The 25573-nt window shown below is 39.7% G+C and overlaps 1 protein-coding gene across 1 annotated transcript; it reads left to right on the top strand.

Moving 5' to 3' along the window:
• The first annotated feature begins 9409 nt into the window (after positions 1-9409).
• Positions 9410-25573, top strand: RAB18 (RAB18, member RAS oncogene family). The gene is made up of 7 exons (XM_055708877.1): positions 9410-9572; positions 12300-12355; positions 18120-18181; positions 20149-20221; positions 22098-22216; positions 22296-22362; positions 23841-25573. The coding sequence occupies exons 1-7, from the start codon at positions 9505-9507 to the stop codon at positions 24017-24019; spliced, it is 624 nt and encodes a 207-aa protein (XP_055564852.1). The 5' UTR covers positions 9410-9504; the 3' UTR covers positions 24020-25573.

The raw sequence follows: 25573 nt of genomic DNA, 5'->3' as shown, positions 1-25573 counted from the left end.
GTGAGATTTGTTAGCCGTTTCCTAGGATCAGGACCAAAGCCCTGTATAAGTGGGTAGTGAATGAAAACAAGAAGTCTGGTACTGGACAGCTAACGGTTTACATCCTCTCGTGCTCAGTGTGTGCATTCAGATATTAAACATATACAGATTCAAAATAACAAAAGCTCATGATTAAATAGTTCTATAAAAAGTTTCTAGGTTCCTGGAAGACAATTTAATAGCAAGGCTTTTTTTCCCCTATGGAAAAAAACTTAACAATTTCTTAATACCATGTGAAGAATTTCTCTAATTTCACCAACTGCGATTGCATGTAGATGTATTGAAACAAACTGTAAACCTTAGAAATTATCCGGAAGTAAAAAATTTTGTATTAAATTTGTCATGCTGACATTCCAGTCAAGAAGAGATTAATTTCACTGATCTTAAAAAGAGCTGAAAAAAAGCCAAAATGTGAAGTGATTTTAACTCTTTATATTCAGTAATAAAGATGAAAAAGCACCACTATATTGTCTACTAATAACTGAATAACACTACAAACCTGAAATTAATGGAAAAACCAACAGCCAAAGAAACTCAAAAGCCCACAGAAGCCCAGAAACCCTGACTGCCCATGGGAAAGCCAAATAACAGGTTTGCTGAAATGCAATAGCAATAGGTATTCATGCACTGTCAAATATTTGTCAAGATAGAGCCACAGGTATTGTGCGTTGAAAAAGAATTTTGTTTGAGGAAGGTGCATGGATTACAAAAAGGTGACAGAAAACAGGAAATTACTCATATCGCAGGACTTTAAAATCTCCTGCCATTTACGGGAGTGAACATACTGTGCCTCATCAGCTCAAATTGTAATGGAGATGATTTAAACCTGTATTATCTTGTTAAAACAACCATGAATGCAAAGGATACGTAAGATCAAAGGATCAAATATATACAAGATCTGCAAAAGTGCTTCCAAAGCTCAGTGTGCTTCTAGGACCTGAGGTGGAAAGCTCAAGTGACAAATGGAAACCAAAGGATTTCCAGTCTTTACCAATACTAAGGATCAATTCATAATTGAAACACTTGTGGGAAAACCTACTTTGACACAATGGATGGTGGATGATGGAACAAAAGATATTAAAGGTTGAATACAGGACCTTAGGGACTCCAGTAGTATATCCAAAGACTAAACGACAGATCTAAAAACTGTAACTTCATTCAGGTTACCGGACACACTACAAACACAGCATTGAGCAGATGAAACTAGAGAATCAAGGGGAAGTATTACAGTGATGCAGGAAACTCAATGGAAAAGTAATCTTTTCAAATGCATGGGAAACAAAAAACTATGTGTAACTATATATATTGTATAACAGAAGAGGATTAGGTGAAAGACAAGGAATAATCCTCTCCTGCCAGGAAAATTCAGTCATCTAATTCAAACTCCTGATCCAGAAGAAAATATTTTGGTTGTTTGCAAGTGTTTTGGCTTACATGTTGTCATGAGGAGATGACAGCAGATTATACTTAACGTTGCCATCCAGGACATAAAGCCTGATTGCTATTTGGAGACAGGTATCACCAAGAAAACCTCAATACATTACAGGGAAAATGCCTGCATAAGTAGGGCCAGTTTCCTCTTTCAACAGTTTCAAAAGCCCTGTGATTTCACAGAAATGAACGCAGTTGGACTCAATTCTAATGAAAGTCTCCAGACATTTGTGCAGTGGAAATATAGAAATAAGAAATCAGTACCTCAGCTTGGTATTAAGGAGGCTTGCTCATTTACTGGTACTGTTTTGTATCAAATGAGAAGTAACAAAAAAGATTATGGATATGAGTTGTAGATTCCCATCACAATTTTTGCAACAGTATAAGGGTACTATTAGCATCACTACATTTTGACTGTGTCCATCTACTTTTTGGCTTCCATTTCAAATCAGGATTGTATTTTGCCTTGCTTTCTCTTCTAACTTGGTATTCAAGGTTAATGTGTTACACAGTTTCTGGCTTAGATCTCAAGTAGCTACAGTGGCTGTTAAAGAGCTGCTGACAGTTTGCAGATAACACTCAGGAGAAAGGGATTATACAAATATATTACAAAATCATTGTCATTGTTAGACAGACATAGAACTACCAACTACCTGCACCTCTTCTGAAAAGGGAGTTGCAACAGACTATAAGCATGCCTCGATAGACAGTTTCATAATAATAGCATATTCTAAGTGCAAGAGAAATGTGATGAAAGTGCAAAAGAGTTACTCAACCTCAGTACTGCAAATCCTTCCAAAATCCTGATGTGCTGTATCACATCACAAGGAAAGATCTAATGATGCAGAGTGTTTGTTATTATGCTGCCATGGCCACCTAGTGAGGAACGTGCTTAAGAGAAAGTCGAATAAAGACAGCACAGTTACACTAACCTAGGCATAAGCCCTCTGCTGGACGCCGAAACAAGGGCCCTCTGCCGAGTTGTCCAGTTCATCAGAATGATACCGACTTCATGAAGCCAGTTCGGTGAAGGGCCAAGCATATGACGAAGGGACTGGAACTTCTTTCATATGATGAGAGATTAGGAGACCTGGGACTGTTAAGCCTGCAGAAGAGAAGGCTCAGAGGGATCTTATCAATGTATATAAATATCTGATGAGAGGGAATGGAGAAGAAGAAGTCACACTCTTCGTGGTGCTCAGTGACAAGACAAGAGGCAATGGGCACAAATTCAAACATGTGAAATGCCATTTGAACACAAGGAAACACTTTTTTTTACGGTGAGGGTGCTCAAACACTGGAATATGTTGCCTTGAAGAGGTTGTAGAGTATCCGTCATCGAAGTTACTCAAAAGCTGTCTGGACATGGTCCTGGGCAACCTGTTCTAGCTGACTCTGCTTGAACAGTAGGGTTAAACTAGATGATCTCCAAATGTTCCTTCCAATATCATTGATTCTGTGATTCTTCAGAAAGTTGAAGCCTCATTTCCACTGCCTCCCTTTACCACATTCAAGCTACAGTAACGGCTTCTGTAAAATTAATTAATTCTGCACAAACACATCAGAATTCTTTGAAAAGCCAAAGCCACATCCAGTTGATGCATTCTACTTTGCATTCAATAGATGTTTAACAAGAGCCTTCATCAATGATCATCAAGAAACTAAGCTGCCAAGGAAAAAGAGAGAAGACCTTCACATGGACAAGTAACAGGTTAAAAGATAGAAAAAAGGAGTGACATCTGAGAAGGAAGATGTATGCTGAGGCCTGTGATGTACCTTTCTGAATGAGGAGGGTAACAGAAGGTGACATAGTTGGAATATGCTGCTGCAGAATCATTCAGGAGAGCGAAGATGAGGATTGAAGAAAGTTGCAAGGATCTTGTACTACAGAGACACTGGGAGACAGAATGACAAGACAAAATTCAGCATATGTAACTGAAAAGTAATTAATCCTGGGAGAAACTGTCACACAAAGAGGAACTGAGAGACCTGGGATTGTTTAACCTGGAGAAGAGAAAGCTCATGGAGGATCTTACCAATGTGTATTGATGCCTGATGGGAGTCAGTAAAGAAGATAGAACCAGGTTCTTCTCAGCAGTTCCCCATGACAGGACAAGTGGCAATGGGCACAGATTAAAATGCAAGAAATTCTGTTCTTCCAGTCTGTGATTCTGTTTAAAAAAAATATCCTAAAAGTACATTTGTAATGAAGAACTCTGACCTGGCTGTTACCGCTCCAGAATGAATGAGAGGGCAGGATTTCAAACAGGTAAATACTGCTTAAAATGTAGGAGTAAAAGTACAGGGATAAACAGGCAAAGGAAGTAAGTAGAAAAAATTATAATACATAGGTCTATGAAAACATCAGCTCAAGGCTAACTGGTAACCAATAAAACAAACAGACTGTTAGAAAATATTAGAAAGCACTCATAGAATAAAAGAGAAAACATTCCATTCTCAGCCCTAGGGACACTAATTTTTTGTGTACTTTGTCTAGTTCTAGTCTTCTCATCCAAAAAAAAGGATACAGCAGGAAAGCAACTGTACAGAAAAGTAAAAATAGGATAATTAAAATTTTAATGACTTCCATATGAGGAATGATTAAATAGATCATGAGTCCTCTGGCTGAAAAAAGTAAAACTATGGGAGGATATGATGGCAATCTACAAAATCATGTGTAGTATAGAGTAAGCAAATAGACAGTTGCTCACGGTCATGCCTAATCTGAGACGGGAAATCAAATGAAGACAGCAGGCAGAAAGTATAAAGCATAAATAAGGATGCATTTGTAGTTAATCTGTGCAACTAATTGCTGCAGGAGGCTCTATATGTTATTTTGTGTTCAAAATACATGGACGAGAAATTCTCTTCTATGAAGAGAAATACTATTATTTAAGAGAAATACAGCTATTGTATATGAAGACACCATATATATCACACAAAAAGCCCTGGATCTCAAATTGCTTAAGTCTGCAGTACCATTCTGGGCAAGTATCATTACATGCTTGCGCTATTTGTATTTTTATTGCCTAGGCAAAGGTACTCACTGTCACTGGTGACAGATGGACTTTACTCTGACCTGATAAAACTGGTTGCCATAGTAGGCCTTGATTTGCCCCCAGTTGAATTTACACTTCTGCATGCATTTCTTTCAATGATTGTTATAGATTTAATACTGACTGTTGTTTGGCTTACTTGGCAATCCCTGCCTTGATATTGTGTCCTTTGCCCACCAGATCTTCTGATTTATCAGAATTGCTTCACACAATGTTGGGCAAAGGGAAAGACAGTGGTTACTTAATCCACTCCATCCTATTCTAACAGCTAATTCTGCCGGCACATGCGACCTAATGCTAGATGAGGTACATTATCCCTTCAGAGGGGATTATGGATAAGATGGCCTCACAGCAGGGAAGGGGTTACTCCTATTCAGTGTAAGGAGGTGGCTAGCCTTTTCCACCGTTTTCCACCAGAGAAGATGTGGTGTCTCGAGTGTTATACCTCGTATCTGCCAAAATAACATTTCAAAGCATGCAACTAAGTTTTTCATATTATCTTCAGCAGGCAAATCATTCTAGCACAAAATCAGGAATCTACTCATGATCATCACGCAAGAGTTACTGATCTTCAAAATATGTGTTGGTTTTCTCTGAAAAATACTGGTATGTCACTCTTACATAAAACCATAGCTATTCGAGTAGCTGAAACACTATTTTTCTTGTTGTTCTTCCTCAGATAGCTGGTTCCTGTCAGTTACAACCCTAATGCTGTGTGTAATCCACTTTTAAAACTATGTGGACTATAAGCAGTGTATTTGAATTGCACAGAGCTAATATACTTTTAAATCCCCCTTACTGTTCACAGAAACTGAGCAGGCACTGAGAGGATCAACAGATGGGAGTGCCTAGCTCTGGCTGCTGTTGGAGGAGGAAAGAAACATTATTATACAGTTGCTTCATAAAAATAGGCTGGATTCTTTAGAAAAGGAGTGGCCAGCCACATCAGGATCATTTACATTGCAGTGTGGTCTCCAGAGAAATCCTACCCAGGGTTCTGGGACTGCTGCAGCACTTTAAGTCCTTGCTATTATTTGCTGAATGCAAAATCATACTGATGTGCTAACCATGATTAAGGATGTCACACAGAAAAGGAACCTCCCTGAATCTGACACACATGCCAATAGTCACTTTTATAAACTATGCAAATTACTGCATGAAGAAGAAAAAAAGAATGAGCGTGTTTATGTGTGTAATTTCTGCTAGGGGACCGGTGAGCTTAGCAATCATGCCTGTTTCACTGTGAATCATAACTCCTGACTCACTGCCATGACAACATCTGGGTCAGCCTCACAATGTGTAAATGGGAGAGCAGGATTAGTCTTTGCAACATGACGCCTGTAGACTGCTGTCAGCTTCTCTCTGAAGTGGCTGAGTTTCTCAGTTTCTGCTGGACATTGTGCATAGTTGACAAAACTGAGAAAATCTTTGAAAGTACCAATGAATTAGGGACTTTGACACCTGGACATGTGCATACTCCTGAGACTTTTGTGTACCTAAACAACCTAAACAGAACCTATACATTTCAAGGCCTCTTTTTAGTTGTGATGACATCGGTGAAGGGAGAGAAAGGACAGCCATGCAGTTATGTAGCCACTCTCCCATTGTGAATTTCACAGTTCATGCCAAATTAGGCAGTGCTGGCAGGGAAAACACAAACCCTTAGCTCCTTTGGCGTATCAGCCCTTGCTTCTGCTGTCTTCTATAGCAAAGACCACTATCCTCATGTTTAAACAATGGAAGCTAGGGCAGATGGTTCAAGTGAACTTACCAAAGGCCCCCAGGTGTCTTTCAGACACAGAATGAGACTGAGGGAGCCCTTTGTTGTTTATTCCAGGTTGTCTCTCATGGTTACTGACTCATTACTGACACACTCATCTCTGTTACTAAGGTTACACTGCAGCCAGTTCAGCAGGAACAAACTGTATGGATGGAGGTCCTTCTGGCCTGTACTTGTTCTCAGTAGCTGCCTAAGGGTGCTGCACTATGCAGCTGGTCTAGGGTCCCCTGAGGACACATGAAATCCAATGGCCCTTTTATTATAGATCCCAGCCTAAGGGAGGGACTATAAATAGTTCCCCATCTTTTGAGAAAGGTAATCCCAGTTAGTCCCAATAACCTGTTTTCATGGTCAAGGATATAGCCAAGTCTGTAGCACAGTGGACAGGGGATTTTGATGCTGAGAATACAGGAGCTATCATTGTTAAGGTGTTTTCCCTACTTTGTCACATCCCTGAAGTAATGAAAACCTTAGGAACACTGATGCCATACATTTGCGCTGGCTGACACGGAGCTGACATTTTTCTTTTTCTCTGAGTCCTATATCAGGCCAGGAATGAGGCAGCCTTCCTGCAAAGCTGTAAAGGCAAGAAGGAAAACTCTGAAGTGCAAATTTAATATATCACTCTCTCTCTCCATCTCCGTATGTCATGGGGACCTGCCTTGGAACCAGTTATGCTAGTTTTCTGCCATCAGACTGCTTCCCTTAGCAGTGTATGAAGATTAAGGAAAGTAGACACATAATTATTTACAAATATTATAGGTGGACAAGTAGATCTGCTTGGTGCCATTCTGCCAGAAATTCAGAGATCACCGAGGAGAAATCAATGGGTAACAGCAGAGCATAAAAAAATCTGCAGTCAAAAGATCTCCAATATTATTCTAGGAAAACTAGTTGTCAGGAAGGGCTAACCAAGCTGTTATGGCTTGACCCTCCCACATCTGAAGTTGGGATCAAACGCAATAGTAAATGATAAAAAGAAAAATAAACCCCAGGCTTACTAAAGAAAGGGATTGAGTTAGTTGTCACAAGTAAGTGAGGAGTCCTGATGAGCAGTGAAAAGCATGCAAGAAAACAGGCAGATACTCATGATGAATTACAGCAGGCTAGATGTCTCTCCCAACTCAGAGATGGCTTCAATGAAGAAACCCTACAAAACCTTCACAGGAAAATAAGTACATATTTTGACCCCATTGTTATACATCTACACCTTTCAGTGAACAAATAATATTCTTATTTTGAAGGAGCTAAATCTGAGCAACTTCAATTATACACTACCACTAGCTCCTGTAATAGGGATGAAAAATGCACAACATGGCCTGGCTTTCCAGAGTTAAAATAGATATACAGACAGCAAACAGGTCAATTGCAGCAGTCAGATCCAATCTCAGAGCAAGGGCACTATATAGTTCCACCTGAAGGAGGACAACATGGAGAAACACCTCAAAGAGCATGCCTTAGGAAAGCCTAAAGCACCATGTCCGTAAGCATGAGCTTTGGGACTGTTCATTTAGGGCAGGTTTTGCCTCCTTTTTCTTGCATATGCTTATCGTTCAGGCTAAGGATCTGAATGCCATCCTGGCCAACCCTTTGTTCTAAGTGAGGTATAGAATTGTAATCTGAATCAGGACTAGTATCTATATTGAATGGTTTGTTTCTCCAGCTACAATGGGAAAAAAAAAATCCCAGAACACAAATACTCTCTGACTTCAAGGGATCCAGTATCCTCTGTAGATTACTTTGCTGGTTGGGTCCACCTTCTAAATTCAAATTTTCACCCTGTTCCATGCTAAGACCCCACAGGTCGTACACACAACAAAACCCACAGAGTATAGATATACTGCTTCTTGTATGACTGCAAAGGACAATCCAAACCACAAAAACTGAGTCATACCTTCAAGAAATCTCAGAGTATTACTAGTAAACAGGCCTGGTATAAATACAGCCAGCCATGTGCACATGTGTAATTATAGAATATGCCTCCATAATTTAATAGGATAATTATTGTTATTGTGCTCATCCTGGGAGTTAGTTTTGAGGTAAAAGAGGCAGGAGAGTAGATCCTGAAAGTGGAAGGCAAGGCACAGGAGATGTTTACCACACAAACACAAAAGAATGGTCACTGTGTTGACCCTGTAACTCAGTTGAAAACAACTGCCCAGCAAAATCAGGACTTTGCTAGAAGAGCTATGCCCTCTGCAGCCGGCATTCTGACAAAAACCACCACAGCCTCACCAGCACACCTGCCTAGTGCAAACTGCTGACATAGCCTGTCCTTTTTCACTCCCTGTGACTTCAGAAGAGCCTAAGGCCTTGTAGGTGTGTTATGGAGCCAGTCCTTGGAGAGGAGAGGCTGCCCGGCTGGCCCCAGGACGGTAGCACAGATGAAGGACTATTTCAGACCCACATCAGACATGTGCTTGATTAATTTTAAAGGAGTTGCACTTGCTTACACATGGTCTGAGGTAGGTTTCAAGCCGTAATAGCGGGTTAGCTGAATTGGTTATAAAGCGGCTTTCTCACTGGAAACAGTTTCAGAAGAACATTTAGTGCTTTTAATAGAGGATGAAGGATTTCGCTGGCAGGGAAGTATATAGTGTCACGTATCAACTGGCCTACACTGCTGGACATAGCAGGGGTTGCAATCAAACAGGGCTGTTTCGCTGGTGGTGGGTTCCCGAGCAGCTGTGAGGAACAACAAGCTGGCTAGCTGCCATGGTGCACCTCACGCGTTCTACCCCCACCCCCCACCCCCCCCCCCACCCCGCAAGCTTCTCCCGTTTCTTTCCCCACCGATCCCGACTCCCGATCGAAGAGAAGCTGAACACCCGGGAGTGCAGCCCCTCACAGGGAACCTGCCAGGAGCGTACCCCGCCCGCCCCTCGGCCCGGGCCCCTCACCGGGCCGCGCCCGCGCCCCGCGCCCCAGCACGCACGCGCGCGGTGACGGCCCGGGCGGGCCCCTCCCCAGCGCCGTGAAGCCCGGGCGGCTCGGCCCGGCCCCGCCCCCCTGCGCACGCGCGGCCCGCAGGGGCGGGGGTGTTTGTCTCCCGCCGCCCCGGGGCGGGCGCATGCGCGGCGCAGGCGGCGGGGGGGGCCAGTGAAAACGGGCGGCCGGCGCGCAGGCGCAGGCGGTGCCGCCGCAGCCTGCGCAGGGAGCGTCGGTCGGGGTCGGGGTCGGGACGGGCGCGCTGCCGGGATGGATGAGGACGTGCTGACTACCCTGAAGATCCTCATCATCGGCGAGAGCGGCGTTGGCAAGTCCAGGTGAGGGGGCGCCCGCCTCCCCCAGCCTCTCCTGCCACGACGCGGGACACCGCTCGGGCCCCGCCGCTGCCTCGGAGGCCGCCCGGCCTGGGCGCGTCCTCCCCTGAGGAGGGCCAGGCCCAGCGGGGGGGGGCTTCCACTCCCCTTCTCGGCCGGCCCCCCTGCCGGGGGGAGGCTGCCCCAGCTCGGGGCTGCCGGCCTCCTCCCTAGGCTTCCCCCGGCCGCCGGTCCGCGGCGGGGCTGGGAGAGCTGCTGTCTGTCTGATCCAGTTGGAAACGGAGGGAGCAGCGCTCCGCCGGCCTGGCCGAGGGAATCTGGGCCTCCCTGTGTGCTGTACAGTTTGTGTCGTACAGACATGGGTGCGGCTGTAATCTCCGTAGCACTGTGAGGCTAATCTGGTCCATAATATGTACATGTAGAGTCACAAGTGACACGGCGCTGGGTGTGTGTGCAGGGGGACAGGGACATGTAAAGTAGGTAGCGAAGTAGTTCTGCAACTCTGCCGATTATACTTTTTCTTGAGTACTTTGAGGTTGATTCCCCACTCCACCCCCCATCCCCTGGCCTTTTCACGGCTCTTTTTTAAGCTACCTTTTTTGTCTTTTACTATTTTTTCTTTTAACTTTTTATGTTAGTGCCATAGATTTTAATAAGGGAAGTGGGATATAAATACAGGAGGTCATCTAGGAGCATTCAACAGTAGTCAAGTTAGATTTTCTGTTTTTATGGCAGTAATCAGAGTCTTCTGCTGTGACGCTAAATAACATGTAGGTTACTAATTAGAACAAAGACCCTTTCTTTGTTAAAAATCTTGACAGTCATTCTTTTGAGGTAGTTACTGAATTGATGTTCTAGTACCTAGTACGGTAGGCCTCTGGTGACACATGATCCGTGCAAATTTCTTTTAGTTGAGGTCGTCCCTTTTATATGTGGCCATAAGGAAGAATTTTTCCTGAGACAATATGTACAGTGTTTTTGCGTACCTATTTAAACGCTTTATTTCTTCACATCAGAAAAGCTCTTAAAAGAGACTTTTACGTAAAGGAAATAAAATTGCTATGAAATAATAGCATGACAGTTGTTCAGGTACAGGAACTTAATATTGAACTGTTCCTGGATTTGTGTCACTTATTACTTGACTAGAAAAGGTCAAGTGTTAAAACTTGTGTTAGTGTGGTGTAGTAAGTGGTTGGAGTCCTGACTTATAAACCAAATGCTGCCTTAAACCTGGTCCCTGTGAGTGTTCAGTACTTTGTAGAAGAGAATATCTGCATATGAAAGAAGGGTGGAGAATGTAGTTGGCTGGGCCTGATGTTTTTGTTCTAGTGGCAGTATGAGGGTTCCATATTTTGTTTGTTTTGAGTGAAACTAGTTTTAGTTTTAGCTAAAAATAGCTGCTCTTAAATAGCATCCTGATACAGTCATCTGAAGGTACCAGTAAAAACCTATGTGCTGTCAATTTTTTTTAATTATTCATTGGTAAATAAAGCTGCCATTTGGTTTTGGGGTTCTAGAGTCAGGAAAAAGGTTGGTCTGTGGTTAACTTCCGAGTTGTCACCCAGCCTTACTGAAGTAAAGGAATTTCAGTAGTCACTTCTCTGTCAATGCAGGACTGTGTCCAAATGCTAAAAAGGACTTGGCTGCTAAATTCACATGCAAAAAGAGAAGAGAGGAGAGAAAAAAAACCAGGGAGACGAAAAATAAATAGGGCTTTGTTTTGTTTTTCTAGCCTGGAAATGAATAGAAGCTGTCAGTCATAGCAAGCAGCTGCCTGCCACATGGTAATATACACTTGCCACAGATGCATAAGACTGATGATTTTAAAAACTGTATGCAGAGAATCTTTGTCTCTTGCCAAAATATTTATACTTGGCACAAGTACAGTGGCATTATGGGCAGCTCTTTGAGGGACCCTACTATTACAGTGTGAGGTGCTGGTAAATCTTAGTTGTAGCTGTTTTTCTATTGGTAGCAAACATCCATCAGGATAGGAGGAAATGTTGTGCACATGAGAGTCCTTATCTACAAAACTGCAAAACAATGGTGAGCTAATTCTACTCTTAAACTTCTGTGTCTTTATTTCTCATGATTGTAGTCCTTACTTTGCTGTGTGCCCAGTTCAAGGAATTATTTCTGGGGTGAAAAGCTGACTTGCAATTTTCTTCTCAAGCTTACAGAAATGCCATGTGAGGGAATATGAAACAAAAATAAAATCTTATTTTTGTAGTCAATTCTGGGAGAACGAAAATAGCGTAAGATAGAAGTTAAATGCTTTGAGACGTAGACCATCTGACCGTTCAAGCCACTGATTTGACAACTACTTGTGACACTTTGTTTTCAAAGAGACATAGAATCATTTAGGTTGGAAAAGACCTTTAAGATCGCCAAGTCTGACTATTAACCCAGGGCTGCGAAGTTCACCCCTAAACCATGTCCCTCAGCATCACATCTACATGTTTCTTAATCACTTCTGTATTCAGATACTCAGTAGTAGATGCAGAGAAGAGCTCAGGTCTCTTCTAGCAGAGCATATCTACTGTACTCCTTTGAACTGCTACTATACATCTTTGGGTTTTTTTTGTAGGAGAGAAATTATGGAAAAAATGAAGTGTTTTATTTAGCTGTGTGATCTTACTGTTACTTTCAGAGTTGCAGTTTATAGGCTTCTCAGAAGCTGTGAATATGCTGCGGTAATAGTAACTCCTGTTTTTCTTCCCTCCATATCAGCCTTCTGCTGCGGTTCACAGATGATACGTTTGACCCAGAACTTGCAGCAACAATTGGTGAGTATGTGCTGATGCTACCTTAGAAAAAATTGTAACAACTTCAGTATAGAACTGTAATTTGTTCAGACTTGCCTAACTAGTTGTAAAGTTCAGACATGTCTGCTTCTCTGTAAGGAAAGAATGATGTGGACGCAGATTTAGCATGAGGTGCTAATTGGTGTAGAGTGTTGACTGTACTGGCCTGTAGTTGTCCCTTTTATGCAAAAATACATCCTCGGCTAGGAAGACAGTTATAAATGTCACCTTTCACCGTGAAGGTGGAAGTCATAGGTATGGGCAGTAAAAAGCTCTAGTGGAACAACCTGCAGTTTGCTGCATGCCAGCATTTCAGGCTACAATAGAAATGTAAGAGCTACTGTCGTGTCTCCTACTGATCTATCTCTGCAAGATAGCGGTCAAGTTGTTTGTTTAGTAATAGTGCTGTCCAGAACTCGTGTTCCATGTGATATGATACTTGGTAGCTATCTTAAGAAGACTTAAGACTTTGTTTAGTGGGGAATGTTAGCTCTTAAAACTGTTGACAATACTAGAGTGTACTGGGCTCTGTGTGTTTTCTGCTTTTCTTCTACAGGGAGAAAATTACAATGTGGCTTTTTCTCTCCTACTTAGTAATCAGTTTCTTGGCAGCTAGACTCTTGAGAAAAATGGAAGAGAGCCAGAATCTAGAGCTGCTGGGGAAAAAAACCCAATGATTTGTCATTGCTATGTTGGTATGATACCTATCAACAGTGAAGTCAGTTGTGCTGGAGGCGAGTGACCCTGAATGCAGAATATACTATATAGACAGTTGTCGAAGGAAGCAAAGTGAAACTTCTAAGAATGTCATGCAGCTCTGTGCCAAATTAATAACTGAAGTAATGGAAAATAGAGATGACACTTCCACATAGTGCATTTCAGTTGCAGTTTTTACTTTTTCTGCAGGAAGAGTTCTGACTAAGGACTTCTGTCAAATTTTTTTTTAGTTCCTCTGTTTATAAACAAAGCCAATTCTGTCTAATTGGTTAAGAAGTCAATAAATTAATCTATTTTTCATTAATGTTAATAAGATACAGGAGTACTACTTCATGTAAAGCATTGAGCGGGCAAGAGGAGGAATATAGCCTATTTTTGTTCATTTCATTGCTTGTAGAAAATGAACTTGTGCAAGTATCCCTGCCTCAGTTTATGAGAAAGGATAGTGTGGAAGGAAACAGGAACGGAATAGACCAGGTGGTGAAGATGGCAGTCTTGTATTCCAGCCTAAATAGTTTTGGCATTGTATATACTTCAAATCACATTACCTTCTTGGTATGCCAACTGTGTGGGCCAGGAAGTCAGCACAGAATAGCTACTTTAGCTTTCATGATGTTTTGGATACCAATAGATTAGTCTCAGTGTGGGCATCTTTATTGAGATATGAATTTTTTTTTTGTTAATTTTGGTTGGGTTTTTTTCATTCTATTGCTCATGCATAATACTCTTAATGTCAAAAACTGATATTATTGCACTATTTGAGAAACTAAGGAATTATTTCCTGAAGTAACTCTTCCTCCTTAGGGGTTGTCAAACTGCATAAAAGCAGGTATGGAACTAATTGTTGGCAGTAAAATAGCAACAACTCAAGGTTTACTATCGGCAGATCCTACCCTGCCAGCAGTAGGATCTACTAGCAGGTTCTACCTTGTTCTGTTTCTGTTGGGGAAAAGGAGGAAGAGTACTCAATGTGAGCATTACTTCATATAGAGTTTGAGTTCTGAAACAGATATACTAATCTGGAATGAACATCATTAGGCGGGAAAAGGAAGTTTTTAGAGATTGAGCAAACACTGGCCTAGATCACCCTAGCTGTTGGGCCCCTCCTAGCTGGTGTTTGCGATAGTATTGTGCAGTAGAGCTAGTGTGACCCCAGCTGTGAAAGTCCTGTAGTATGGTGTGTGGAATCTATTCCACATGAGTGCTCCATTCTTTTTTTTTTTTCCCCCACTTAACTGGAAAAGGGAGCAGAAGCTGGGTCATTCTTACTTATTTTCTTCTTTCCTTTTTTTAAACTACTGGACTGTGGCGTTGCCATTTTTCTGGTGAATGTATTGCTAAGAAGCAACATACTAGCTTTAAATTCAGGGCAAGATTTGTTGTTCATAGAAAGTACTTGGAGTGAGTTCTTAAGAGGTGACTGTTTCCTACTGCATGAAGACAGGTCCTGGATACCAGTTTCAGGTACTCACAAGATAATGAAATGCCACTTTGTGAATCTTGACCTGGATTTCTTTTTGTGCTAATTAAACACTATTTTGTTTTGAGTTTGGGAATGGAAGAGGCTTTCAAATAATTTTGAGGCTTTCCTATTGAGACTGCAGAGTATGGTGCTTTTCCAAAATGAATGGATTGACTACAAATAATGTCATCTTTCAATGTCATCTATATTCTGACTGCTGAACTGATTAAAGGGACTATATTTTTTTAATTTGAAAACATGCTGTATGTTTAAAAAAACCCCAGACAACTGCACGCAAAACCACAGCACTGGGGAAAGCCTTGGCTCCAGCACAGCTGGTCCCTTGCAGTGACCTGTTGAGATGTGCCTTATCTTCATAGCTTGAACAAACCTACTGGATGCAATTGAAATGAAACCATAATCTATTGTTTTGTGTGTTGGTTTTTTTTTTTTCTTTTCTTCAGAGTTTTGTAAAAAATCCTGTGGTACTCTGAGAAGAATAAGCTGCCTTGGGCAAATATTTCAACATTGCAATGTTTTATTCAACCTAGCAGATCGCCTGTCGTCCTTGTGTTCTCTTGAGCATAATTTGTCACCAGGCTTCATCGCATGGATCTTACCAGACTCTATATAGCCCAGTATTTTCTGTTGTCCTTACTTGCTTGCTCTTTGTATGAGAGATTCTAGAGAAGCGTTCAGTGCAATCCCTATTTCATAAGTGATGTATTGCACAAATCTGATGTCTTTTAAACTTTTAGCCTTCCTTGCACTTGCATTCCTTCAACTCAAAGTTGTCCGACTTGTCAGTTACCTGCAACACAAATAATGCATTCTAGCTGATTTTGCATTCCCTGTAAAAAAGCATGGCATACTGGCCTAAATGCATGAGCAGCGCAAAGATAACAGAGCTATTAAGTCTGTAGCATGTTAGTATGTAGTGCCGAGTGCATTTGGCAGAGGTGGTAGGTGTTAACGCACAGGAGTACAGTCCTAGTAGTACTGTCTTGTTTCTGGCTGCCTTCCAAGGCATGACGGAAAGCACTGCCAGCTTTCTGTTGTCAAGGCTGGAAATACTGTGCTTGCAAGCTCAGAACTGATACCTGTCACACAAACATGTCTGTTTCATGGAGTATTTAGAGAACATTAAGTACCCTGTTTGTTCAATTGAACAAGTTTTTCTTGAGCCCTACATTTTTTCTGCTTGCCCTCTTATGGCAGATTGATAAACAAAAACCTAGTTATTTAAAAGATTTTGTTTTGTTAACTGGCTTTTGTATGTATTGACCTCCTTGGTTTACGAAGAATTGATCACTTTAAATGATACATTTTGCTGTGCTATTAGTTAATTTTTATACTTCTGCTTTTCAGTAATCAATCTATAATGCATGGGGTTTATTCAGTAATTTCTTAATTTACCTGCATTGCTCGTGCAGACTTTAAAGCATTAGCTTTTAATTTTAAGCAATCAGCAAAGCTAACATGAAAGTGTATATGCATTTTCCATTGAATGGAAATTGCAGAAGTGCCCAGGTGCAAGATACCGAATCTGTTTACTGAATGAGAGAAGGATTCTGTGGCTTCAAGATACACTCAATGTGTTTGTCCTGAGGAAAAAAACATTTTTCTTCTTGAAACTACTTTTGTGTTAAGTATCTGACAGACTTGTAATGTTTGCAGTTACAGGTTTTGATGTCAAGACTACTGGATAAGAGTGCACTGTGAGCTGTTGGATGTCCTGGCTGAGCAATGGTGATTTTTATAGTTTAGAGAAAGAAATGTGCAATTACAGTGGAAGAAGAGATTCTATTAATCTCAAAGTTACTGCTGAGTGGTAAAAAATTTGGTAGGACAAGATGTTCTTTAGGATTGACTTGAGTCTATTTGCTAGTGTAGCAGACTTCTATGACTAGGTAAGGTTCTGAGAACTGTTGTTTACAACAAAGTTAATAGTGACTATTTTTTCCTGTGAAAGTAACTCTAGATCAATGTACCATCCTTGCGCATGGTGTGGAGCATTATATTACTGCTAAGTTAACTGAAAAACCAGTTCTGTTCAGTTACTTCAAAAGTTAATGTACTTTGGCAAAATTTTACTTGAAATAAAAGAGTATGGGCTTCTTCCAGCCCAGAATGTAGTCTGAAAATCACTTGACACTTCAGGAAACACTAGTGAGCTGAAGCATTGAAACAGTAGAATAAAAATTGTGTGTATTCTTTTTTTAAATAAAGCTCTTTTAAACCTCAGTTACCGTGAAGTCATAAATCTGCCTGCAATGTGCAGTTTCTTAAGCGTCCCCTGTACCCTCTGTAGCTAAGTTGAATGTGTTTTGGCAGCTGTTTGCACTTGCTTGTAATCTGCATGGCCTTGGGAATACAAGTGCAGCACACTTATTATGGGACCCTACTTAAACATTTTGTGTTAGAATAGTTAAACCAGAAATTCTTACTCTTCTAGCAGGTATGATGATATCCATTTTAAGTCAAAGTGTAAAATGTTTGCGGTTAAACTTGAAAGTTGTTCATATAAAGGTATCGGCTTTCCGCAGTACTACGTTTCAGGGCTGCTGCCTGGTGGCGAGTGAGAATCACTCAAAAATAATTGAAGCATACTTCCAGTTACTTGGTATTGGTAACCTAAGGATTAAACTACAGCAGAAGGGATCATAACTCTGCTCAGCCTCTCAAACTGTTATGTGTTGTTATATCATTTAAATTTGTAGCCATTAACATCTTGTCCTTGGCTTGAGTTTTGTGCAGCTTGTCCCTGGGCAAGTGATAGGATGCTAGTTAATTCTTGTGTATTTGAAAAAAAAAAAAAGTGTGTGTGTGTGGCAGATTGTCAGATGTTGAGCTAGATGACTTGCCAACAGCATAACTGTTACCACGTTGTCTGTTTTTTTGTTTGGTCACTTGAGTGTGGTATTGGTGAGACTCTGATGTTCCAGCATCTCTCATGGGGATTCCAGTATCTCCAAATCATCTGAACCTTACTTGATATGTGTGTTAGAGGAATTGCTGTCATCTAACTCTATTTCTCACAGGATAGCAATCATGTAGTAGATGAGTCACTGTCTGTATTGGTTTACCTCCACATGATCGCCTTGATGGGATTTGGTCAGATTGTTTGAGATAGGGAAACAGGGCAAAATAGATACCTGAACTTAGCTTCCTTCTTTATTTTGAAAGTATGTTGTTCCTCAAGACCATGAATGTATTCAAGGGGAACACACACATGAGTAATGAACAGAAAATGAATCCATTTGAATTATAAACTTTGTCCTGGAGTATGTGCTTTAATACAGATATCTATTGTATGCCTTCCATGAAATATTTTTGAGTTCAGTGGCTTAAAAGGCCCTTAGGCTTTTGCAAAAAGCCTGTCAGCAAGAAGACCTTGAGTTTTGGACAAGGTTCGTGAATAACTAATGAAACTTACTCTTCCAGGTCATGTCAAAAGATGACTTATTTTCTGTGTTTGATTTTTTTGTTTGTTTGTTTTCATTTTACTTTTGCTTTCAAAAATAGCTGCAGTCTGTTTGAGGAACTAAAATGTTTTTCCTCCTGTAGGTGTGGACTTCAAGGTGAAAACTATTTCAGTTGATGGCAACAAAGCCAAACTGGCAATATGGGTAAGTGTCTGAAGTTCTTAATGTATTCTTTGCTTTAGGAATAGTGATGGCTTGTATAATGTACAGTTTGTATAGAATCCTTATCTATTTAATGTGAGGGCAATTAGGAGGAGTGGAAGGTTAATACTGAATGATTCAGAAGGTGGAATGAACTGTGGGACAGCTGGCCAACGGGGTAATTCTGTTGCCTATGAGCTGCTTCTGCAGCATGGATGCCAGGTCTGGTTGCAGTAAGAGTAGAGAAAAGGAGGAGTAAAATGGCACTGTGTCAGTTGGACTTTAAAACAGTGTATGTGGCTATTCCTAGATTATTTTTTTAATGAGTAATTAATTTTTTAACTTCTAAAGAGCTGTTGCTGATCTGAGACTTCCCTGTATACATTGTTTTCGTCTGTACTTGACAGGTTTTAAAATAAGCTTCTTAACCTAAATGTTTTAGGCAAAATTTAGTAGTGTATTTATAGGTTAAGAATTACTGTTCCATGCTCGAATGTTACCTCTTGAAACAATTTTTAGCCTAAAAACTTCCTAGCCATTATATAAAGACTTTTATAGGCTTGAGGTCAGTGTTACTTGTAGCAGATGCAGCTAAAAGAGGGAGAGGCAGTGTATGTAATCTTAGCCTTAGACTGCTCAACGTCTACTCTAGTTAAAAGTAGAACTTCTGAATTCATGGCAGGTGAAGAAAGAAAATGTATGTCCAAGCTTGTTTTAAACATTCTCCATTCTGCAAACCAGCCCCCACACTTGTATGACTTGAAGCATCTTTTGAATATTCAGACCCAGTTGTGACTTCTTGTAGCAAGCAAGAATAAAACCTTGTTTCATATATAAGCAAGATACCTGACCTTTACTTCCTTGAGAAATAGTAGGAAAATGTGAAATACATATTGCAATACTTCTGTTGCTTTGAGGGGATTTCATACCTTGACTGACAAACAGGGCTTATGCCTTATTGTGACAAAAGTAATCATCGCTGAAATAAATGGGTTTGACAAGAAAATAACTGGAACAACTTGACAAACAAGCACATAGGAGGAAAACTAGACGGATGGCAGAATGATGAGTAATCATGGGATGAAAAATACTACATAGGACTAGTTTAGGGTTTATCTTCTTTCATGTTGGTGAATATGGATAAATTGTTCTGAGGTAAACTGGAAGAGAAAAGATTCTGAAGGTGTATCATGACACAAAACTAGTTTGAGATGTTTGGGATGGTCTCAGTGACTTGTAGAAGGTTGGAAGTCCAGTTCAGTTTTTCAGGTTCTTTGGCAGGGAACTGTTTTGAATCCACAGTGTTTCATGTGTTGCTTTTAACCTGTGGTAACCTGGATGAAGTTATTTAAACTTCCTGTGCATAAAGTCTCCAGTGAGTGTGCACTATAACTTGTCTCTGATAAGAAGACAGCATTCTAATATCTGGGTTTTTTTGCAGAGCTGTTGGCACCTTAAATTTGAGGATGTAAATTCAACTTTACTTAAAACTAGAAAAACCTCTGACTTATTTCTGCTTCTGCTGTGTCATAGCATGTTAAATGCATTTACCCTGGCACTGAATCAAATTTAATTGGATCAAAGTGATTAAAGTGAGGGAACTAGTTTTGTTGCCGTGGGTTTTGATGCTTGTTAGGAAGTCTTAATTAGTACTGCAGCTTTGCTTCTTTCTTAGGGATTGCTGCTGTATTAGCTGCAGATCAAATGCTTCTGCAGAAGTGGTTGTCTTACTGCTACATAGTCCAGTTATTTACAGCACCTAACGGTTTAAAGGTGTTTCCCAGGATAAGCTACATAAAAACTCAAAGTTAACATGCAGTAAAACAGCAGGGGAGAGTATCAGCTCAGTTAATCTGATAGTGGAATGTACTTTGAATCTTACTTTGTATGTTCATTACAAACAGAATACCTGAGAGCTAAACTGGATTCTGCTCATTCTGAATAATGGAACTTTCTGAATGTCTTTTTAGGATACTGCAGGTCAGGAGCGGTTCAGGACACTAACACCCAGTTACTACAGAGGTGCACAAGGTGTTATCCTCGGTAAGTGTAGCTTTGATGCCATTTGGAATAAGTTTGTGGGTTTCTCATGCATTGGAGTTACATAAACTCACGTAACCTTTCTATAATACCTAACTGGTATTGAAAAATCATTGTATCTGTGTTGAACAACTTCTGTATTAAAGGATCCTGAATTTGTTGTCTGACCTCTTTCTCACATGGTCAGTCTCATTGGCCTGAGAACCACTGATTTTTGCATGAGATTAAAAGCTACTGCTATTTGAAGGGATAGCTTGGAGCTTTTCCTGCTGACAGGAATTTGCCTTTTATTTATTACTTTTGGTTTTTTGTCTGTGCTTACTAGCCCAGAGTAAAAAATAAATCAATTTTATTTTTCTTTTCTCCTGGGTGTATTCTTTCTGTATTGGTGTATATATATGGCTTTCTGTCTTTCTTCTTCCTGTTCCTTGTTCTTAATGAAATTAATACAAACACTGGAGTCCGACTGGAATTTTTTGCTATTTGTGTCTCTATACTGATGGGATATTACACAGTCAGAATCACTTAGAAAAGGCTACCTGCTAGCATAAAAAGCATCAGTCTGTGTAGGAGAAACTCTGGCCAAAGCCCGTAACTGCAGCTTCACAGGGAAGCCTCTTGCTTTTCTTTTGTGTATGGAAACATGTTAACTAGGCACTGAGCTCTGAAGTTCTGCTTCTCCACTGCTAGAAGTGAAGAGCTGACTAAAGGGCAGGGAAGTAAGTTTTAATTTATTTTTTTTTTGAAGTTGTCTGACTTGAGAGATTCTTGGTAAGGTATTGTGTCCAGTTAAATTGTTTCATTTAGAATAACCTCTGTCATGACTCTTCCTGGTAGGTTTTGTTTTGTATGTACTATTTCTCAAGTCTGGGTTGCATTATCATCCTGGTATAGGGAGATGCTGTCAAAGCATGTCTTATTGAGTCACTTAATTGCTGGCACTGAACCTGTCGCTTCCTGTTGAAAGCTGTAAAAGTAAATAAGCACTGTTGGGGAGCTAGCAAGTCCTGCTGTTGAGATTTGCTTTCTCATTTTATTTAATAATCTCCTGATTTGTTTCTTTGTTAAATGACTTCATAAAAATAAGGTTGTTTCATACAGGCCAAGCTGTAGACTTGAGTGAAACCAACTATTTATGCCTGTGTGCATATGGGATATGAGAATGAAGGAAAAAGTACTTTCATAGCTTGAAATGGTAGCTATTAGATAGTTGCTGGATAGTGCATTTTAGGTTTAATAAAGTCTGCTTTTTGTCTGCCCTTTCTGCTCCTAGCATGGCTTATTAGTTATATCCCACACAAATGCTAAATAGTTTGAAACACTGAAATGCTGAAAATGCAGCACTGGTTCGGTAATATTTGTGAAGATTTGGTGATCGGGTCACTTTCTTTTTTTTTTTTTTTTTTTAGCCAAATCAGTAGCATAGCAGTGCTGTTAAGTCTTAACTATCACTAACTCAGTGCAGAAGTTTATGCCATCCTCTTTGCATATCTTTTGTGTAGTGAAGTTAAGTATTCTACCTCAGGATCTGTCTGCAAGTTAGAATATTTTTGGAAAATGATAATCTCTAGCCTGTAAGCTTGGATGTCAAGATAAATTAGTCTACTAATAATTAGATACTAACTAACTAATTAGATAAATTAGACTACTCTCAATAGATGACTGAATCTTATAGTTGTTCCGCATTAGTATCATCAGTTATTTGAGCTGTTGGATGTTCAACATTTTTCCTATTATTGTCTTGCTGTAGTAAGTAAAATGGAATCTTTAGGACTCCTTCAGTTTTCCTATTCAAAAAAACATAATTTTTGCTCTTTTTTAACATAAACTGTATTTCTTGGAAAAATATTGTGGAAAAAATATTGCTGATGTCTTTCAGTTTATGATGTCACCAGAAGAGATACTTTTGTCAAGCTGGATAACTGGTTAAATGAACTGGAAACATACTGCACAAGGAATGACATAGTGAAAATGCTAGTTGGAAACAAGATTGATAAGGTAATCAAATTCAACTGCTTTAAGTAATCTGTTGGTGTATTTTGTTAATAATGCATATTAATGCTGCTTCTTATTCTAGGAAAACCGTGAAGTTGACAGAAATGAAGGTCTCAAATTCGCAAGAAAACATTCCATGTTGTTCATAGGTATGTTATAGATATTTGCAGGGATCTTACTTGATTTTTGTTACATAATGAAAAATACCATCTGTAGGACAGATAGTCTTTATATGTATGATCCAATTGATGATATTTCTCAGCTGCAGTAGATAGAAAGGCAATAGGTTTTCCCATTATTTTTTTTTAAATTCTCCCTAAATATATCCAGATATCTCTTCTAACTGTGGACATGTGTATTGAAATTCATGAGGATTAAGGGCAGAATGCAGCTCTACTGTAGTTTGATAAAACCTGTTTGGGGTTTTGTCTGACTTCTTTTCCCAGCTGACTTGCTAAATTAATAACAGAAGCAAAATGAAAGAGGGGGAATTGGTACTAGCGGCCAGCTTTCAGTATAGCAAAAGAGGTGGCACTTGACAGAAACCTGTATTAGATCTGGGATGTAAAAATAGGTAGGAATATAATCAATGGATAAATGGTGGGTGGGATTGAATAATGACATAATCATGACTGGAGCAAATATGTTAGTCTCCTATTGCTGCATAATGAGATGGGTCTTGTGGGCAAAGCTTTGTAGTAAATTAAAGTGGGTGGTGAAGTGATGCTTTATGCATAAATTTGTTGTGTGTTTCATTTGAGGATCAGCAGGGACCACTACTCCAGTAGCAGAGCAGTTCACTGACATGTCCTGTACTTGGACTTATGTTCTTCCTGTCTGACTAATGGTGTATTTTGTCTAGTACTTTGCAGTGTTTCTTTTTGGCTACAGTGTCATATATGGAAGGAGTAGTTAAATTTAAGGCACAAGCTGTTAAGTGGATGAAAGGTGGAAAGAAACATGAAAATTAAACTAACTGAAGATATGTATCTGCATGCTACATATGCGAAGTATGTGCATGACTGTGTAGAAGAACAGGGCAAGCCCTAGTGGGACTGAACAGTTTCAGATGGTAACTGTGGCTCTCATAACATAGCCTGTCAGCATATTTCTTGGTCTTAGCCAGAGTAAGGCTCCCGAGTGAATTTACCTAGAATTCTGCTAACTGCAGAAGAAATGTGATCTCTTACTGGCTTTTATCAGTTGAGTTGTATCATGGAGGCTGACCCAGAATCCTGTAGTATGGATCCTTGTTTCTTACGGTACGGTGGTACTTCGGTTATGGCTAATGTACAGAACTGAAATGCAGAAGAGCAACCAAGTTTATCAGACACCTTAAGTAGAGCCCTCTTTCCTACTGAAGTGCGTTTCACACTAAGATAAAGCTAAGCTATAGCTGTCTCTATATTCTAGTGACATTCAACTTGGAAGCTCTTCTATTAAGAGTCTTGAGGTGCTGCCTTATGTGGTGACAGATAGCATACCTACTAATTCTGGCAGTGCTATGTTGTTATAGAATATAATGTAGAGTTGTAAGTCTAGGTTAGGCTGAGAATTAACTGAAAGAAATACTAAAGAAGTTACTAGAAGCTATGCTGACACTTAACTTCTTGTGTCCCTTCTCCAGAGGCAAGTGCAAAAACCTGTGACGGTGTACAGTGTGCCTTTGAAGAACTTGTTGAAAAAATCATTCAGACTCCTGGACTGTGGGAGAGTGAGAGCCAAAACAGAGGTGTGAAGTTATCAAACAAGGAAGAAGGATATGGAGGAGGAGGAGCATGTGGTGGATATTGTTCTATGTTATAAACTTTGGGAAGCTTATTCTTTGCGTATTTAAACAGATAGTGACATCCTTCTGTACATAAATTCATTAAATGCTATTTTTAGGGACCTTGCAGTTTGCACATATTTGTTTTGTATCATGGCAGTGAACACTTGTAGGAAAAATGTTCTGCAGCTTTCAGTTTGAAAATGTTATGGTAAGCATGCCCAGTTTGCAATCTTCAGGTTTTTATAAGTAGCATAAATAATGTGCAAGAACAAATGCACTAAAAATTTTATGACTGTATACATTCATTGTTTAACTATTCCAAACAAATCCATCTAGCAGAAATACATTACTGCATTGTATGTTCTTTGTCTTATTTTTAAATACCCTTGAAATTATAGAACTATATAGTGTGCACAGATCTTGAAACCAGTGTGAGCTATAAATGTTACATTTCATCTCTTCTAGTAAATGCTATTTTATGGTATTAAAAACAGCAAAATTGTACAGTTCTTAGACAAATCTGCTAAATTTTTGTCTTTCAGCAGAGCTGTCTAAACTACAAATTGGCAAAGGCCATTGTTGGTATCAGCACCTTCTTGAAGAGATGCTTTGAAAGCTTCCTTTCCTTTTTTCTTTTTAGTCATCACTTCAGTTTATGGCTTAACTGGAGTTTTAATCCTGTGATATTTATAAACTAAATTTGTGGTACTCTTGCACTCTAGGTTTTTACAATGCGGTCTACTTTAGACTTACTGTAGAAAGGCTTTGTTATTGGCAAGGGGTCTGAATGACATCTTTGTTCTTTCATTGTTAATCAGTTTGGCACACTTCAGTACGGATGCCTAATTTTCCTAAATGTTTGCAATATAACTTTTATCTCAAACTGTAGCTCACTGTGGCTGTGAAGATCTCTCACGTCTGCTTTGTGCGGCTACTCGTTCAGAAATAAAACTTCTGTCACAGACACAGAACTTGGATCTCTGTATGGAAAAATACTATTGCAATGAGTATTCACTTGAATTTACTGTATCAAAGCTAATAGTTTGTTTCAGAAGACTTGTATAGACTAATAAATTTTTTTCCACAGTATTCAACTTTTCTAACCACTTCCTATTGTAGAGTTGTATATTTTCTACACATAACAGTTTAAACAAGGTCACTTCTTACGGACAAATTATTTCTGATTTCTGAAGGGCAAGACAAGGATGCTGGGTGTTTGTTTTTTTTTTAAATAATCATATAGTGCAATCAGTAACTGAACTATTGGGCAGTTTCTTGTACATACAGTGAAAGACAGTACCTCTTATTACTGCAAGGTTTTGTGTAAAGGTCAGCATACATGATCTGTATTTCGCAGCAGGTCTTGGCTGCGTCTGTTAAAATACACTTTATTCTTCACATGGAAACTGTTTTCTATTCTGTTTTACACTTGCTAGAAAACAATACCAAAACTTGAAGACTTAACCATGCTAGTTGTTTTTACCAATTATTGTATCTATAGTATTGTTGATGTAGTAGGATAATTTAAATATGTAAATGTAATTAATATTAAATATACATTCATATTGTATTAAAATGTTAGCTTTGTA

This window comes from Falco cherrug, chromosome 4 (assembly GCF_023634085.1).
Source record: "Falco cherrug isolate bFalChe1 chromosome 4, bFalChe1.pri, whole genome shotgun sequence".
Lineage (NCBI taxonomy): Eukaryota > Metazoa > Chordata > Aves > Falconiformes > Falconidae > Falco > Falco cherrug.
This window is presented reverse-complemented; position numbering and strand designations above follow the sequence as displayed.

Bases quoted from the DNA above. Each gene is read 5' to 3' on its own strand.
- RAB18 (XM_055708877.1), top strand. From the start codon at position 9,505: ATGGATGAGGACGTGCTGACTACCCTGAAGATCCTCATCATCGGCGAG. The intron at 12,356-18,119 runs GTGAGTATGTGC...TTCCTCCTGTAG, and splicing joins AGAACTTGCAGCAACAATTG to GTGTGGACTTCAAGGTGAAA. The intron at 20,222-22,097 runs GTAAGTGTAGCT...GATGTCTTTCAG, and splicing joins TGCACAAGGTGTTATCCTCG to TTTATGATGTCACCAGAAGA.